Here is a 17415-nt window from a genome sequence, read left to right on the forward strand (position 1 = left end):
AAAGCTGGGGGCCCCTTTTATGCGGAGAGGGCCCCCCAGTTCCACCCTGTCACCTGCCGGCCAGGGTTTGAGCTGTCCGTCGTGGGGGGTGCACTGCCACCGTCACGGTATGGCTCCTGCCTGCAGCTCGGTTCCCCCTACGCTGCTGGGTTTGTCCAATCCCTGCTTCCAGCCTTCCTGGCTTCTTTCCACCTCTCCGAAGCAAATGGCTTCTCCAGTTCAGGCCCTCACCGGGAGTGTGTGTCCCCTTGTGGACCCGAGCCTCAGGCACATTTGGGGTCTTACCCACAGTTCAGAGGCCCCAGTCCCTCAGACGTGAACCATGTAAGGTCCCAAAGCCTTTCCTGTCATTGCCTTGGCCATGTTCCCTAGTGAGGGAGGGAGGTTCATTTACTTCCCAAATGCTCGGTGCTTTTGTTCTTAACTTCGAAGGCCAAACCCGGTGCATTTTTTCCCATCCAGCCCCACACACTTGCTTGTTTCTCGGGGGACGTCTGCCACGGAACCCTCCCCAGGTGGGGAACCACACTGTACTTCACCTGTCTGCTCCTTGGGGTTTCGTCCTGGCTGGGCAGTAGCCGCCTGCTTCCCGCCCTGTCCCGGTCTAGTGAAGTTCCCTGACTCAGGTCTGTCTCTTTCGGCCTCGGCCAAGCCTGGCGGATTATGGCCAGCCCTCCCGAGGCCTCAGCCTTATCTCCCGGGGTCGCCACAGCAGGCCCGAGCCAAGCGTTCTTTGACACCTGTGCTAGATGTGTGCCACCTCGGTGGAGTCCCGTCCATCCCGAGGACCTGGTCGTGTCCTTTCCAGAGTGTCCGTGCTGAAGATTTTCCACCAACTGACACAAACGGGACGCTGCGGCATCCCCTCTGATTGGAGTCTTGCCGTTCTGGCGACCAGTTCTAACCAGAGCCCCGCACAAGGATCTTCCTGACCTTTGCAGGACTAGTTAGCATTCCTGCCTCTCTCCCGGTGTCCACAGGACCTTTGAATAGGCTGAGAGAAACCGCTGCTTGATGCCGGGAGTGCTTGCCTCCTGAGTGGGAGAGAGGCCTGGGGCGCCAGCTCACTGGGCCCGGGCTAGGCCCTGAAACCGCGCTTCTCTCACGGGACGACGGGAACTTCAACGTAGGGGGGCAAACGGTAGCCGTCCCGCCACACTCAATCCCGCAGCTCAGTGAGCTGGACGCCAACACGCAGGGCGGACTGCTCTCCGAGAAGCTTGAAAATAATTGCACAAAGCACTCAAAAAATCTTGAAAACAGTTTTAAAAGACTGCAGAATGGATCTATGCCTATTTTGTTTCATTTTCTTCTCTTACTCTCTTTTCCAGATTTTCGTTAATGAATTGGTACTTTCTATGATGTATTTTTTATATATAAATAATTTATATACACAATTTATATGTAATTATATATATAATTCATATATGCGTATATAATTATAATTTATATATACATATATAATTTATGTATAACATATATGTACATATAACATATATAATTATGTGTCTTATATATGTATGTATAATTATATAAATAATTTATATGTGTGTATATAACTTATATATAATTATATATGTATAATTTATATATGCATATATAATTATATACATAATTTATACACGTATATATAATTTATGTATAATTAACATAGTACCTATTTTATATGTATGTATTTTTTTCCACCTTTTTGTATTATTTCGTGGGCATACGGTTCCCTGGGTGGTCTCAGGATTTGTATGGCTCAGTAATTTTGGAGCCCTTGTTATGGTAATCTATTCAAAACCTAAAGGGCTTCTGCGGGCCTTGGGCAGGGCCAGTGCAGGTGCGGGCTGAGCCCAAGGTCCCTCCGTCCTTCCGACTCCCAGAGCTGACGCTAGCCTCCTACCCTGGGGACATTCAGTGATGACTGTTTACAGCTGTGGGGGACCTGGCCCCTTGTTGTCACTAACCCCCAAAGCCAGCAGGCCCCCCAGACACTGAGAGATGCCAGCGAGCCACATCTGGGACGGCCCGTCCTCCAGGGCTCCAGCGTCGGGAACGATCACGGTGGCCTGAAACTCTGTTCTGCAGAGGCTCTGAGTCCGCCATCCGGGCCTCCCCGTGTGAACCCACACACACGGCTGTCTTCTCCTGCACACCACACAGGGCCTTCCCACGCGAGTCCTGCGCTGTGTGCCACAGCTTGCCCTCTCCTTCCTGGTTCTCACCAACTCTCTGACAGGCCTTTTCTTCTCTTGTGATTTATTTTAGAGGAGTTTTAGGTTTCCAGAATTATTGTGAAGACAGAGAATTTCCAAAAGCCCCATACCCCGTTTCCCCTATTATGACATCTTGCATCTGTGTGGTACCTGCCTCACAATTCATGAACGAATGTTGATGTATTATCATTACCTAAAGTCCATGCTTTATTCAGGATTCCTTCAGTTTTTCACGAATGTCTTTCTTCTGTCCCTGGACCCCATCCAGGCCACCACACCACATTTAGCCGCTGTGTCTCCTTAGCCTCCTCTTAGCAGGACAGTTTCTCAGACTTGTGACGACCTTCACAGCCTTGAGGGCTGATGCTCAGGTGTTTTGTAGGACATCGCCAGGTTGGGATTTGTGGATATTTTTCTGATGATTAGACCAGCACTTTGGGGTTCTGGAAGGAAGAGCACCAAGCAAAGTGCCATTCCTTTCCCTTCACGTGGTGGGGAGGGGCATCAACGCACCTTATCGCTGTGGGTGCTGGAGAGGCTAAAGCTTTAAGCACCGGGAAGTGCAGCGTCATCCAAGCACCCGCCTCGAGAGTGCAGTACCTTACTAAGAAGCCCAGAGAACTTCCACTTAGTGTCTAAACATCCCGGTGTGGGGAAGGAGAGCCACATGACTGAACCCTCGAAGGCTTTGGGCCAGGAGCATAGCTCTGCTTCTGGGTCATCTCTGTGACCAAGCCCTTGACTTGCGAGCTTTAACACTCATTATGACCAGTAGAGAGACGTCGAAAGAACAAAGTTGCCTCCGTCTGGGAGTTGCCCCCACGATGGAAGGACCAGATCGTGATTCGTGGGTCAGTGCCTCCTTTCCTTGTATGAGCAAGAGGATGATCATAAATGCCATGAGGTTACTGTGAAGGTTCAGTGTGTGACACAGTCACCCAGAGTGCCCAGGACGTGGCAGGTGCTTTCGCTGAACGAATATTTATTGGGTTCCTGCTTCATGTGGGGCACTCTTGTAGTGCCCAGGATCTACCAATGAGCAAAACGGATTCTGGTGGAGTTCATCCTGTGGGCGGCTACTTGAAAGGGTAGCCATTCTTATTCTAACCTGAAGCTTATATTTTAGGAGACACAATACGCAGACTGTTGCAGCCAAAAGAGCACTGGAATTCGAATTAGGAAAAGAATAAAATTTGCATCTTAATTCTTCCACTTAACTTGCTCTGTGACCTAGGGGAAGTTGTTTTAATGCAAGAACGCACATTCTCATAATATGAAACACTACAAGGCAAAGCATCAGTGAAATCACATATTTCATCTACCAAATGTCTGACTTAATACGGTCACAGTGCTCAGTGCTGGCAATGTTGTGACAAAACAGTCACTTTCTAGGAACTTCTTATTATGAAAAGTGCTACGTATACACAAAGGTACAGGATATTCGTTCATGTGTTCACTGTCAGTACCATTTGCATATTACCGTATTTGTTTCATCAAGTCCCCACCTTGTTTGTTTGTTTTGCTAGAGGATTTTTAAGAAAATCCCAGACATTATGTCATTTCAACCTTAAGTGATTCACTACATAGCTCAAGTAAAGGACATCACACCCAACAAGATTAGTGGTAATCCTTAATATCATCTTATACTCAGTCCATATTTAAATGTCTCTAGTTGCTTTTTTTAAATGTCTTTCTTTAAATTCCAGTTCGTTAACATAAAGTGTAATATTAGTTTCAGGTGTAGAATTTAGTGATTCATCACTTACACGTAATACCTGGTGTTCATCACCAGTGCCTTCCACAATCCCCATCACCCACTCACTCTCCTCCCTCCATCAACCCTTGGTTTTTTCTCTATAGTTAAGAGTCTGTTTCTTGGTTTTCTCTCCCCACTCTAGGTTTCTTTATTTTGTTTCTTAAATTCCACAATGTGAGTGAAGTCATATGGTATTTGTCTCTGACTGACTTGTTTCACTTGGCATTATGCTCTCTAAATCGATCCATGCCATTGCAAATGGCAGGATTTCCTTCTTTTTCATTGCCAAGTAGTATTCCATTGTATATATAAACCACATCTTCTTTATCTGTTCATCAGTTGATGGACACTTGGGCTCTTTACATAATCTGGCTATTATAGATAGTGCTGCTATAAACATTGGGGTGCATATATCTCTTTGAATCAGTGTTTTTGTGTCCTTTGGATAAATACCTAGTAGTGCAATTGCTGGACCATAGGATAGTTCTCTTCTTAACTTTTTGAGGAACCTCCATACTGTTCTCCAGAGTGGCTGCACCAGTTTGCTTTCCCACTGACAGAGCAACAGGGTTCCTCTTTGTCCGCATCCTCGCCAATATCTGTTGTTGCCTAAGTTAATTTTAGCCATTCTGACATGTGTCAGGTGGTATCTCATTGTGGTTTTGATTTGTATTTCCATGATGATGAGTGATGTTGAGCATCTTTTCATGTGTCTGTTTAGCCATCTGGATGTCTTCTTTGGAAAAATGTCTATTCATGTCTTCCGCCCATTTTCAAACTGGGTTTTTTTTTTTTGTGTTGAGTTTTGTAAGTTCTTTATAGATTTTGGATGCTAACCCTTTATCAGATATGTCTTTTGCAAATATCTTCCCCCATTCCATCGGTTGCCTTTTAGTTTTGCTGATTGTTTCCTTTGCAGTGCAGAAGTTTTTTATTTTGATGAGGTCCCAGTAGTTCATTTTTGCTTTTGTTTCCCTGGCCTCCGGAGACGTGTTGAGTAAGAAGTTGCTGCGGCTGAGGTCAAAGAGGTTGTTGCCTTTGTTCTCCTTTAGAATTTTAGTGGTTACCTGTCTCACGTTTAGGTCCTTACTCCACTTTGAGTTTATTTTTGTGTGTGGTGTGAGAAAGTGGTCCAGTTTCATTCTTCTGCATGTTGTGTCCAGTTTTCCCAGCACCATTTGTTGAAGAGACTGTCTTTTTTCCTTTGGATGTCCTTTCCTGCTTTGTCAAAGATCAGTTGACCATAGAGTTGTGGGTTCATTTCTGGGTTTTCTATTCCGTTCTATTGATCTTTGTGTCTGTTTTTCTGCCAGGACCGTACTGTCTTGATCACTACAGGTTCGTAATACACCTTGAGTTCCAGAAATGTGATGCCTCCAGCTTTGCTTTTCTTTTTCAAGATTGCTTCGGCTATGCGGGGTCTTCTGTGGTTCCATACAAATTTTAGGATTGTTTGTTCCAGCTCTGTGAAAAGTGCTGGTGGAATTACATTAAATGTATAGATTGCTTTGGGTAGTACAGACATTTTAACAGTATTTGTTCTTCTAATCATGAGCATGGAATGTATTTTCATTTCCTTTTGTCATCTTCAAATGCTTTCTTTTTTTTTAATGACTTTTCACAGTTGATTCTTTTGAATCCAAATCCAGATCCAAATGAGGTCCTTCCATTGCTTCATCAACAAGAGCCTCACCCCCCTTTCCCCTGCCCTCGCCTGGTACAGAGGCCAGGGCGTCTGTCCTGTGGAATGTCCCAAGTCCGGGGCTTGGCTGATTGCTTCCGTGTGGTGTCATTTAATGCGTTCCTGCATCTCCTTTATTGCCCAGAGACTGGAGTGAATTTGCATTCGGCTTTTGGCTTTGTGCGTTCTCTGAGAGAGAGAGAGAGAGAGAGAGAGAGTGTGTGTGTGTGTGTGTGTGTGTGTGTGTGTGTGTGTCAGGGGTGCCTGGGCATTTGCTGGGTGCTTCCCACTCACTCACAAGGAGATGCTGGAAGCCCAGCTCCTCGGCCTTTAGTGGTGTTTGATCTGTCCCCACGTCTGGGAAGTGACAGCCTGTAAGGTTTGGGAGGAGTTGTTTCTGTGTCCCTGAATCTTGGTTTCCTCATCTGTCAGAGAGGAGATGATGCCTTCTCCCCAAGAAGACCCATGTGCCTACAGATGCAAACACGCTTCCAGACCGCCAGCGGCCATATAGACCTCGGGCATTAATAATAATAATAATAATAATGGTTCTTGTGGCAATTGAATTTTTCTTTGAAAAAGTATTTCCCTTCCTAAGATACCTTTGATTGAGAACATGATAATGCTCTTTTTTATTGGAGAAAGCTCCCAGTACATTTGTGAAGGTCGAAAGCCACCAGCTTTTTCACCAGTAGACAGGGCGAAGGAGCGGTGACCTCCTCGGGGGTTCTGGGCACTTGAAGGTAACAGGAAGATCAGTGACGCTCTTTGCGGAGCAGAGGTTTGTTTCATAGCCCGACTGGGGAAGACTGAAATTCCTTAGGCTTCTAGACCAGAGGGCAGGAGGCATCCCTGAAGGGGAGGAAAAAGCTATTGAAACTTTTATGGGATGGTTTCCTTTATCAAAAGAATCCTCCTCTACATTCCAGCCCCTCCGACAGCATCTTGTAGTACTTTTTTCGGAGCACCTGGAGGAGAACCTTTTAAAGGGATTTTGCTTATGGGTTGTCAGGAGCAGACCTGCTATTTAAATTTTAACAGTCTCGGCAAGCTTGCAGCTCAGAGGCTTGTGAATGAGCAAAGCCTTCCCAAACTACTTTTTTTTTTCTTTTTTTGCTACAAATCAGAGTGCCTGTGAGATGAATCAGGTTCATTTGTATTAGTGCTCGGTTTAATCTCTCTTCCTGCCAGACCTTTTATCTTCTAGTAGGAAGAAGGAAAAGAATAAATAAAGAGTTCTGTAGATGCAGCCCGCAGACTGAGCGGGACCCCAGGGTACAGGGCAGACTAATAGGCCCTGTTGCCTATCATCAGCAGATCTCCCGGATGGGGTTACGCACTTTGAGGAGTTATTTATACTCCGAGTGAAGGAGCAGATCCCACTGGGCAGAATCTGGGAGGGAAGGCACCTGGGCGGGCAAGGCAGCGGTGCCCCTGCCCCGCCCCCCATGCCGACACTCACCGTCTCAGTCCGCGGGCTCCCCCACCGCCCTTCTGACTCTGCCCCCTTCTGAACTTGCGCCATACGGTGTACCTGACCGAGCAGGTGAGCCGTCCGCTTACTGCCAGGCTCTACGGGAAAAGAAGAAGGAGAGAAAGGACGTTTTATCGAGCACCGCGTCAGTCAGGTGCCGCTCTGATTCGAGTAGGCGGCCCTCTCGAATTAGAGCAGTCCGGGAGGAAGTTTCCAAAGGGAAGGTCTGCCCAGGTGTGGAGCCTTGTGACTCAGGACACAGAGGCAAGGGCGGCTGCAGGGTCCAGACAGAGAGGTGGCCTGGAGCTGCCCCCATGAGAAGAACAGGGCGATCGCCCCGTGAGTAAGAAAGAGCCCAGCCCTGCCGGGCAGGTCGTCGGGGGCACAGAACAGGGAGGGGAAGGTGGGAGGGGTGAAGGGGACGGTGGGAGGGAGACCGGATGTCCAGCACTGGGATCCACCGCGGGCCAGGCTTTGTGCTGGAGGCATCAGTGCGCGTCTCTTCTTCACCGTGACTGTGTTGGGAATTGTGTTATTCCCCCATTTTGTTTTTTACCATTTAAACAAATGTTTAATTGCGGTAATATATGCATAACATAAAATCTGCTGTCTTAACCAGTTTTAAATGCACAATTCAGTGGTGTTAAAGTACACTCACATTGTACCGCCAATCTCCAGAATTCTTTTCATCTGGAAAAACTGGATCCCTGTACCCATTAAACGGGACTCCCCGTCTCCCCCTCCCTCCACCCCTGGCAGCTGCCGTTCGACCTTGTGTCTGCGAATCTGACTCCTCCAGGGACCTCATAGAGGTGGAATCCTACACTGTCTGTCTGTCGTGACTGCCTTGTTTTCAAGGCTTAACTGTGTTGGAGTGTGTGTTTGAATTGCTTTTCTTTCTTTCTTTCTTTCTTTCTTTCTTTTTTTCTTTTCTTTCTTTCTTTCTTTCTTTCTTTCTTTCTTTTATCAAGGCTGAATAGTATTTCAGTGCACGGAGAGATCGCGCTTGGTCCATCCATCCATCCATCCATCCACGGACGCTAAGGCTGCTCCCACCTTTTGGTTGTTGTGAATACTGCTGTGAAGACGGGTTCATAACAAATAGCTCTTTGAGCCCCTCCTTTCAGCTCTTTGGGGTTTGTATTTTGAAGTGGAACAGCTGCATCAAATGGCAGTTCTGTTTTTAGTCTTTAGAGGAGCCTCCATACTGTCTTCCCCAGCAGGTGCACGATTCTGCATCCCACCATCAGCACACGAATCCCAGCCTCTCTCCGTCCTCACCCACCCAGGCCATTCTCTGCTTTCTGTAGAGTGGCCGTCCTCTGGGTGGGAGGTGGGTCTCACTGTGGTTTTGACTTGCCCTCCCCCCGACCCTTTTTACAGAAGAAACTCAAACAGAAATAGACACCTGTACATGAAAGAGTGGTGGCCAGCCGTGGACACTTGTGTGTGTTGTCTTCAGAATGAAAACTATCTCCACTGGACTGTGACTTGGCAGGGACGGGCCCTGCTCCCCAACCAAGTCCAGTTGCGTGGATGCGACAGAAGCCTCTTCCACGGGCCGTGTGGACGAATGGCTGTTTTCTGTACAGGAGCCTGCTTAGCGAACCAGATCACCACGAGCCATTTGGTGCTTCTAGAAGGGTCTCAGACTCCCAAAGCAAAAAGGCAAATTGTTGTGAGGTCTTCTGGAGTTAACTGGGGATGCACACGTGGCAGTTTTAAGGAAACATAAAGAGAGGGGGACCTTCATCAAGCATAGATTACCTATATCACCGAGAATCAAAGGCCAAGAACACTGAAATGCCCAGCTGGTGGTGAGGACCGCGTTCCCAGAAAGCCATTTTTGGAAGCAGCTTTATTTGAAATAATTAAAAAAGATTCAGCCTTTGTAGCCCAACTGGCTTCGTGCTGCAGAGCAGCGTAACTTTTTTGCTGGGGGATCAGCTAAGTCCAGCTTAGCAGTAGACAGCTCCCTGTGAGCAGGCTGCCCTCGAGAGCCTCATTTCGTTGTGAAGCGGTTTGTAGCTACTTCGTGGTGACTCCCAAAGACCCAGCGTGCATTCCCGATGCGCTCCCAGCACGGACTTGTGAGTCCTGAGCGTCACGTCCTTGGGTTCTTCTGCTGTGTGTGGACCATGCCCACAGCCCGCAGCGTCGACAACGTGAGCCTCGCCTGACGCCATCGTGGAAATCATGCCTCGCCTCTCTGACCATCTCCGGTGTGGGTGAGAGGGAGGGAGTCTGGCACCTCTTCCAAGGAACAAGACAGACAGTTTGATTTCCGCAAGAAGCCCCCTCTCCGACCTCCCCATTTCACTTCACTGATAACTTGAAAATGCGGTTCTGGCGTCCTGACGATTCCAAATGAGAAGCGACAGTGGGTGTTCAAATTCGATGCCAGGTCTTGTTTATTCCGGGGCATCATTCTGTGAAACGATGGGGCCAAAAAGCGTGTTTAAACTCTGTTAAAAAAAAAAAAAAATCCTACAAAGGTGTAGGAGCCCAGCAGAATCCCCTGAAGCCATCCAGGCGAGGGCCCATTTGGCTGACGGAGTCGCTCTTGCGCACCTGCCCGCGGGCTGGGTGCAAAGATATCCTAAACTCGCTGCAAATTTCATTACGCCTCCCTCCAGCCAAAGCCACTCAGGGGTGCGGTGCTGTAATGGGCCGCCACGCAGATGGGTTGCAAAATGCACAGCCCATCTGTCTTTATCATGCTCATTTCCTCTTTTATTAAAATGTTAATGAATATAGTTTTTATTTATCATTGGGTGACATGTGCGGCATCCTTTTCTGGGAGACGAATCTGCAATCTGCCTAACCGTGTGAGCTGACAGAGAGCGCAGGAGCGAGGAATATTTTGGTTGCGTTTAAACTGCCACATGCAGGTTGAGCAAAAAAATTCCTTCACTTGTTGACAGCAGCATGGGGGACGACGGGAGGTATGCCGGGCTTGGAGTGGGCCCCCGAGTTTCACGCCAGGCCCACAGGCTACCGGCTGTTAGCCATGTGGCCACGAGCCTTGGTTTCCACTTCTGTCACACGGGGCTGTCTGCTCTCTCTGCCCAGGAAAGCAGATGAGAGAACTTTATGGGGACGCGTTTCGCCTTCACTCGTTATCATTCAGACGTGTGCTCGTATGGTTCTGATTTCCTTTTGCTCATTCTTTCAGACTCTCCGTGGAAAGTGCATCTGTCAAACGTCGGCCCCGAGATGACAGGCGTCACCGTGCGCGGCCTGACTCCAGCTCGCACCTATCAGTTCAGGGTGTGTGCCGTGAATCAAGTGGGCAAGGGTCAGTACAGCGCAGAGACGAGCAGGTGTGTGAGCGCGCGGCCCTCCGTGGTGACGAGGGGCAGCTCGGGCCTGAAAACAAGACGGAACGTCCAGTTAGGAGGAGGAAATAGAGCCGAGGAACCACCCTGCCCCCTTAGCGACGTTGGCCACAACGTGTGCAGGAATTACTGTAACCAAGAGAGAAACACAGTCCCTCGTGTGTTGGCCTAGCGGGGTTCTCCCTAATCGCTCTGAGGGAAGTTTCGTAGACTTCCGTGGTGCCCTGGCGGGGCCGACACAGATCGTCCCGGATCGCACAGGCCTCTGCATACATGCAGTGCACAGCCAACGGTGTTTCTGCGCCCTCTGTCTACCCCGGCCACCAGCACGAAGGGAGCTGGTGCCGCTGTTGGGACAAGTAAACACCGGGCCGGGCTCGTCGCATCCCCGAGTGGCCCTGCCGCTCCCCCAGCCCTGGGGCGGCTGCTGTGGAAGCCCATTCAGATGTGACCTGTGAAAATGGCTTCCTCCCATCCACACATTCCTGCGTGCCCTCCCCAACCCGCCTGAGCGTTCGCGGGGCCCGAATCATGGCATGATTGAGCTCTCAATGGCTTTTTTCAAAATGTGGGAGTGTGATGTGAGAAATATCGAAAGAGCGAAAGGAAAAACAATTTGGAAGGAGTCTCGGGCTGTGGGCCTGCAGACTGGCCCGCTCGGGCTTACGATCCCTTCCCGGGCGGAGGTGCCGCTCCTTCAGACAGAGTCAGGTCACCTCCTGCGCCTGCCCTGGTGCTCGCGTAGTCGGTTTTCCGTTACGTTGCCTTCGCTGTACCCGCTTCCTGCCTGTCCTGCTGGCAGGATCAGCCGTGTGCTTTGCTCGGTTCATCCCTCGATTTTCTAAAGTAGTTGGGCTCCAGATTCAGTGAGACAGAGAATGCAGATGGGGACCCTTTGTTTCGGATGCCGATCTGTCTCTCCCTGCCCATGTTTTATGTCTAGGTTGGTGTTACCCGAAGAGCCGCCCAGCGCTCCCCCGAAGAATATCGTGGCCAGCGGGCGTACCAATCAGTCCATCATGGTCCAGTGGCAGCCGCCCCCAGAGACGGAGCACAACGGGGTGCTGCGCGGGTACATCCTCAGGCGAGTAGCCTGTGCTTGGCCGGCTCGAGGCTGTCGTCACGGAGTCAGGGCTCTGTTTCGCTGGGGGCGGCCTTGCAGAGAGCGTCTGCATATCCGGCCGTAGCATGTGCACGCCAGAACCCCGCGCCGATGGTGACGTTTGGTAGAAGATTGAAGGGGGACATGATGAGTCGGGGTCAGGGTGTGCTTTCCATCGTGAATCCAGGGGCACACATTATTTACTGTAATGATTGTTAACTAACAGTAGTGCAACCGATTTAATCATTAGCCAGTCGTTCCCATGCTGGCTAGCACGTTGTTCAGTATTGCCAGGCCCTCTAGTGTTTCAAAGAAACGTTTTAAAAACCTACCTTTTTACATGCGATCTCACAGCTTTTAAATGTCAGGAATGAAGTCGGCCCGTTTTGGACCACAGTGCGGGCCGAGCTCACTCTTCTGCAGGCCATATGTGGCCCCACGTTGTGGCCGCTTTGTTTTCTCTGCCTTGTGAGGGTGGTCAGGCTTCTAAGGATGTCGAGAGGACTCTCCCAGATCTTGGCTGGGTTTGAGACAAGGAGTCCCTTTTGCCAAAACTACTGCTAATTTTAAAATTGCACCAGATGTGATCATTGCAGTGGTTTGTTGACACAGTAGCAAGCAGGAGAAAGAAAAGCAGTCTCAAAGGGCTATTATGAAATCGCTTCCAACAGACCGTGTAGCCACGGACGCGTTTCTTCACCGACATGCACTGTGTGTCCCTCCCCAGCCTCCCCGGCGGGTGTCCGCCACTCCCTTCCTCCCAATGCCAGGCCTCTGCCGCCCATTCTGAGCGTGTGACCAGAAAGTATGGGTGAACAAAGGTCTCAGGGGGCTAAATGTAATCTCTTAGACAGATGTAAGAAGTTATGAAGGTATAGCTTTTTTAGCTCCGTTATCTTTGCATGTGGAGGACCATTCCTTCCAGTATATATTTATGTAATCATCCATTCATTTATCACACCTTCATCCACGTGCACATATAATTAGCCAATCACCAACACTTCCTGCTATTCTCAAGTCTTCCTCAAGCATGTGACTTGTCCTCTAAACATAAGCTAGGCCATTATCCACCTGAAGGGGTTTAAGTGTGACCCCTAGGGGCCCACGGGGGCTGGAGGGCTGGAATCGGCACTCGGGGTCTCTCTGGTCACTCTGCCTCCAAGTGTCCTCCCCCTTCCAACAAGAGACCTGGCACAGGGGCATCTGTGGGCTCTGGGCGGTTCCCAGATCCCTCTAGAAAACTAGCTGGCCACCCACCCCCCCACCCGGGTCTCCTGCCCGCTCCTGGGCCCTCACTTCAGCTGTCACTCTTGTCCCATGTTCATCAGCTAATGAAAATCATTGCCTTGCCCTCCACCCGGCCCTTCACATGCTTGTCATTTTGGCCGCCTCTTTCTTTTCTTGAGCACACAGAAAAGGTTCCTCAGGTTCCAGCTGCCAAGTAAGGACTTTAAAAGTCAGCCTGCAGAACCAGGCTCGGGGCGTGGGGCTTAATAATGAAACCCCTCTGATGTTACAAGTCCCCATCGGGGACTGCACATTTCTCCATTTTGTGGGATTACCACTGTTAAAAGGATTTTCTGTGATATGTTGGGAGAGTCGAGTGCTGGGAAGGAGGGCATCTGTGTTTGCAGGGGTTTAAATCAAGGAAGTCCTAAAATGAGGGTGCCCTATCCAAGGCCTGTGAATATCAAAGTTTTCAGAAATTAAAGACCCATGCCAAAACAAATTTGCTTGGAAACATTTCCGAATAATCCTCCGGTCTGCAAATCAGCTCTTTTTGCAAGTGTGCATCCTCCAGGGCACAAGACTCTGTGTCAGAGCCTTAGCACAGCCCATGGAAGAACAAAATGGAAATAAATCACCGTCGCGGCTCTGGCCGTGAGAAGTAGTTAGGATGTGTGCACAGTAATAAAATATTTATAATAATGGGCAGGGTGCTTCTTTGAGAGGAGCATAGGGGTTATGTCCTTTAAAAACATTCTTCTGTTTATTTCCATATAAAAAAATGATCTTGTTCTGTGCGAGACAGTCTCCCAGGCAACGTATCCCACCAGTGAGAGGGCGATGCCCTGTGCTTCTGTTATTAATTGTGACCTTCCCAGACATCCTGTGAATGTTACAAAAGCACCCGAGCCGCGGGTCGGAATGGGCCAGCCTGCCTGCTGCAGAAAGGAGAGGAGGGCGGCCGCTTCTGAGACATGAATCCTGTGGTCTGTTCCACACGATCCTATAAACAAGGGTCCAGGAGATACGGTTCATACGGGCTTCACGTACTTCCTGGATGAGCAGTGTTCTCATAACCAGAAATACTTACAGGGTGCTTCACACTGTCACGTCTCCTTTGTGTCCATCGTTTGGTTTTATTCTCGCGAAAACCCAGCGGAAGGCCACTATTATGTCCTTCCCGGGAGTTCTAAACCAAGGTTCGGAGAAGTTAAGAGTTTGCTTGAGGCCGCCCAGCTCATCAGTCGTCTTCCCAGCTCCTTCTGGAGCTAACGTCTTTGCTTTTCCCTGGAATGTGTCGTGCGTAGAGATGCCTCCACATTAATGAGATCTTCTCAAGTGACTGCCCGGTATGTGCCATATTGGTTATTATGAGTGGTCCTGGGCGCCATTCACACGCCAGGGCGCCCTGGTGCTGCCGTGGGGCCAATCCTTGCCTTCTTCCAAACGGCTCTCTCACCGTCTCGGTGCTGTTTATTTTGTAGATGGGGAATTTGAGTGGGAGTACCTGGCTTGCGGGTTGTCCCGTGCCACGCCTGCGTCCCCATGGGCCGCTGCCTTGAAGGCCGTGATGTTACATAAATGAACTTAACCCCCGCTGGGACGCAGGTAGTTCAGTAAAGGAATATCAAGTCAGTCGGTGTCAGAAGTGGATGGAACAGGAAAGCAGAAATGTGGTGTGGGGCGCTGGCCCCTGTTTTTGCCCGTCACGGGATCACCGTCCGTCCCCCACGCCTCCCGCCAGGCGAGCCGCACCTCCTTTCAGGCGAAGGCAGGAGGTGGCCTGGGACCTTCTCACTATTCCAGTTCTGCCTGTTCTTGATCTCGTATTTTTCCCACCGCACGGGTCTCACCTGCACACACGGTCTGTGGCTGAAAGGCTGCCCTCGGGAAGTCCTGCTTTTCTCGAAGGACCTCATGTTGCAGTCTCTGTGCTTCCTACTGTGCTTTCATCCTCTTTGGAGAGCTCTGTTTTCCCTTGAAGGGCCTCAATTCTGGGTTTCTTCTCCCCTTCCCCACCGACGGCAGTAGCCTTGCTGGGCCTTCCCCTCTGTGCCCAGGCGCTCTGCCCGTGGCCCCAACCTGCCTTCAAGAGTCCTCTTGCCCTGTGTCCCCTCGGCCCTCACCCCCTCCCTCTCGTCAGACAGAGCCACATCTTCCCGAGCCAAGAGCCGCTGCTCGGACAGGATCTGGAGGCCTCGGGAGCTGTGTGGCGGCCAAGGCACTGTCTCCCGCCACCCGCCCCCGCGCTCCACCCTGGGGAACCAGTGCACTTCTAAAAACCCGAGTTGTGAAAAGCATTCACTACCCCGAATAATGCCACAAAAGCCCTTCGGTAGCACACGTGGCAATTGCCTAATTTATACGTTTTCTAAGTCCCGAGTCGTGCATGTGACTTTTGAACACAGATACAGCGTGGAAAGTATTCCTCTTGTTCCACACAGTTCCTTCTCGAGCACGGGTGAAATCGGCGTAGAGCACCGTATTAGGGTCAGGTGCACGCCACGAGAATTCCGCTTTGTGTCTGCTGCAGCCTGGCGACCGCAGCCAGCCCCGCCACCGTCGGGAGCCGTACACGGAACCCTGCTCCCGTTTCGTCCACGAAGGCCCCCTAACAAACAGCCCAGCCCATCCACCTCAGCATGCGACCAGTATTTTAGAAGTGGGAACACCACCGAAAGCCACTCGTTCTGGTTCTGGGGCTGCGCGAACAAATCTAGAATCCCTAGACGGAAAAGGCAGCGGGCCTCCCGCCTCTCTGTTTTTCCCCACGTTTCAGGACCACGGGAGGAAAGCTGTCCCTCCACAATCGTTATTTACGGCAACACCCGACACGGGAGCCGTGCCTGGAATTTCTGGTGCTAAGTCACCGCGCCCCCCAGGCGACTTACACTAAAAAGCTATAATTTTTCTTTAACCGTAACACAGTCGCATTCCACAGTAGCACAGTCGGTTCCATTTTGCCCAGAGCTCATAATCGCTGTGAGATTCAGTGACACCGCGTCTGAGGGGTTGGCTTAGGAAGCGCTGTTGTCCGGGGCCGACCTCTGGCTTCACTCTTGTTCACGGACTCCGCTTCCCTCCAACTGCGTGGAATCCGTGCGGGTACCCCCGCATCCTGGTTCCAGCCGTCTCTCCACATTGCGATGCAGGTACCGCCTGGCCGGCCTGCCCGGGGAGCACCAGCAGCAGAACATCACCAGCCCGGAGGTCAACTACTGCCTGGTGACAGAGCTGATCATCTGGACCCAGTATGAAATCCAGGTGGCAGCCTACAACGGGGCGGGCCTGGGAGTCTTCAGCAGGGCCGTGACCGAGTACACCCTACAAGGAGGTAAGCTTGCTTTTCCGCGAGGTTGCACGGTCTCTGTCGGGGAGCAGGGCGCGTCGAGTTTGACGAGAGCACGTTAGAAGAAAAGATGAAAGGGGCGCCTGGGCGGCTCAGTCGGTTGAGCCATAAAATGAGGGGGTTCGGCTCGGGTCACGATCTCGCGGTTCGTGGGTTCGAGCCCCGCGTCGGGCTCTGTGCCGACGGCTCGGAGCCTGGAGCCTGCTTCGGATTCTGTGTCCCCCTCTCTCTCTGCCCCTCCCCCGCTTGCGCTCTGTCTCTATCAAAAATAAATACATGTAAAAAAAAAAAAATTAGAAATAAAGATGAAGGACCTGGTCCTCCAGGGGGCAAGTAGAAGGGAATTCATCACCTGTAATTGAGTCTCTCTATTCCTCAACTATCGCAATACTGTAGAAGGGACACAGAGAACGTTCCAGATGCTTTCTTCTGGGCACTTAGGCCAGGGAGTATCCACACACATCCTTTAGTTAGCCCACTTACTCTCAGAAAGATCTGTGGAATTGCCTTTTTCTAAATGGAGTAATGGTATATTACATGGTAAAGCTGGCCGTGGAGTCCCATGTGATACCGTGAGCGTTTTCCAAAGAGAACGATTATTTAGAATTTTGTGTTTAGTAATGCACTATGATTATTGGTAATGGAATTTGCAACTCGGTGTGCCTTTTTTTTGGGGGGGGGGGGTTCTTTTTCTGTTATACAAGCCAAATAACTTACTAGGTGGGTAAAAACTCCTCCCCACAGCACCCTTCCGAAAACGGCCAGTCAGGATGTCGTAAAGCCAGTGGGGTCTTGCCTTCATATGCTGCGACCCAACCCCCTCGTTTTATGGCTGAGCCCCCCACTGTTTTCTAGAGGACCCGGGTCTCAGCCCCAGGGAGCGCTGGCGTTTGGAAGCACCGTCCACTGTCAGTGCTCCCAGCAGGACAAAATGGACCCTGTCTTGGCACCCCAGTCCCTGCCCGGGGAAAACGGTTTCCCCAGAAAATCGACAGCTCTTCCCATTCGGGAAGAGGCACTTTTAGCCTCTCCCGACTCACAGGTGTGGGTTTATTTGCTTAGGCATTTTTACTGCCACCAGGCCTTGACCTTTTTGAAATGATGATATTTCTAACTGCCCACTTCTCTCCCCAAATCATGCCTGAGACCTCATGTTCCTTGATATTGCATACCGTTACCGTTATCATCACCCCTGATCGATCGGCTGTCTGTCGTCGTCCATAAGTCCATAAAGCCTCCTTTATAAATTAAGTCAGTTCTGTCTCCATGGTGAGATATGTGCCTGGC

General features: G+C 50.4%; 1 protein-coding gene across 2 annotated transcripts in view; it reads left to right on the forward strand.

Annotated features, from left to right (window-relative positions):
• The window catches only part of SDK1 (sidekick cell adhesion molecule 1), an 882012-nt gene that overhangs the window by 689464 nt on the left and 175133 nt on the right, over nucleotides 1-17415 (forward strand). For both annotated transcript variants that reach the window (XM_078440087.2, XM_078440088.2), the window contains exons 15-17: nucleotides 10288-10435; nucleotides 11394-11534; nucleotides 15932-16113. In XM_078440087.2, the coding sequence (XP_078296213.2) occupies nucleotides 10288-10435; nucleotides 11394-11534; nucleotides 15932-16113 (471 nt within the window). The remainder of the gene's footprint in view (nucleotides 1-10287; nucleotides 10436-11393; nucleotides 11535-15931; nucleotides 16114-17415) is intronic.

Source organism: Panthera onca, chromosome E3 (genome assembly GCF_046562875.1).
Source record: "Panthera onca isolate mPanOnc1 chromosome E3, mPanOnc1 haplotype 2, whole genome shotgun sequence".
Lineage (NCBI taxonomy): Eukaryota > Metazoa > Chordata > Mammalia > Carnivora > Felidae > Panthera > Panthera onca.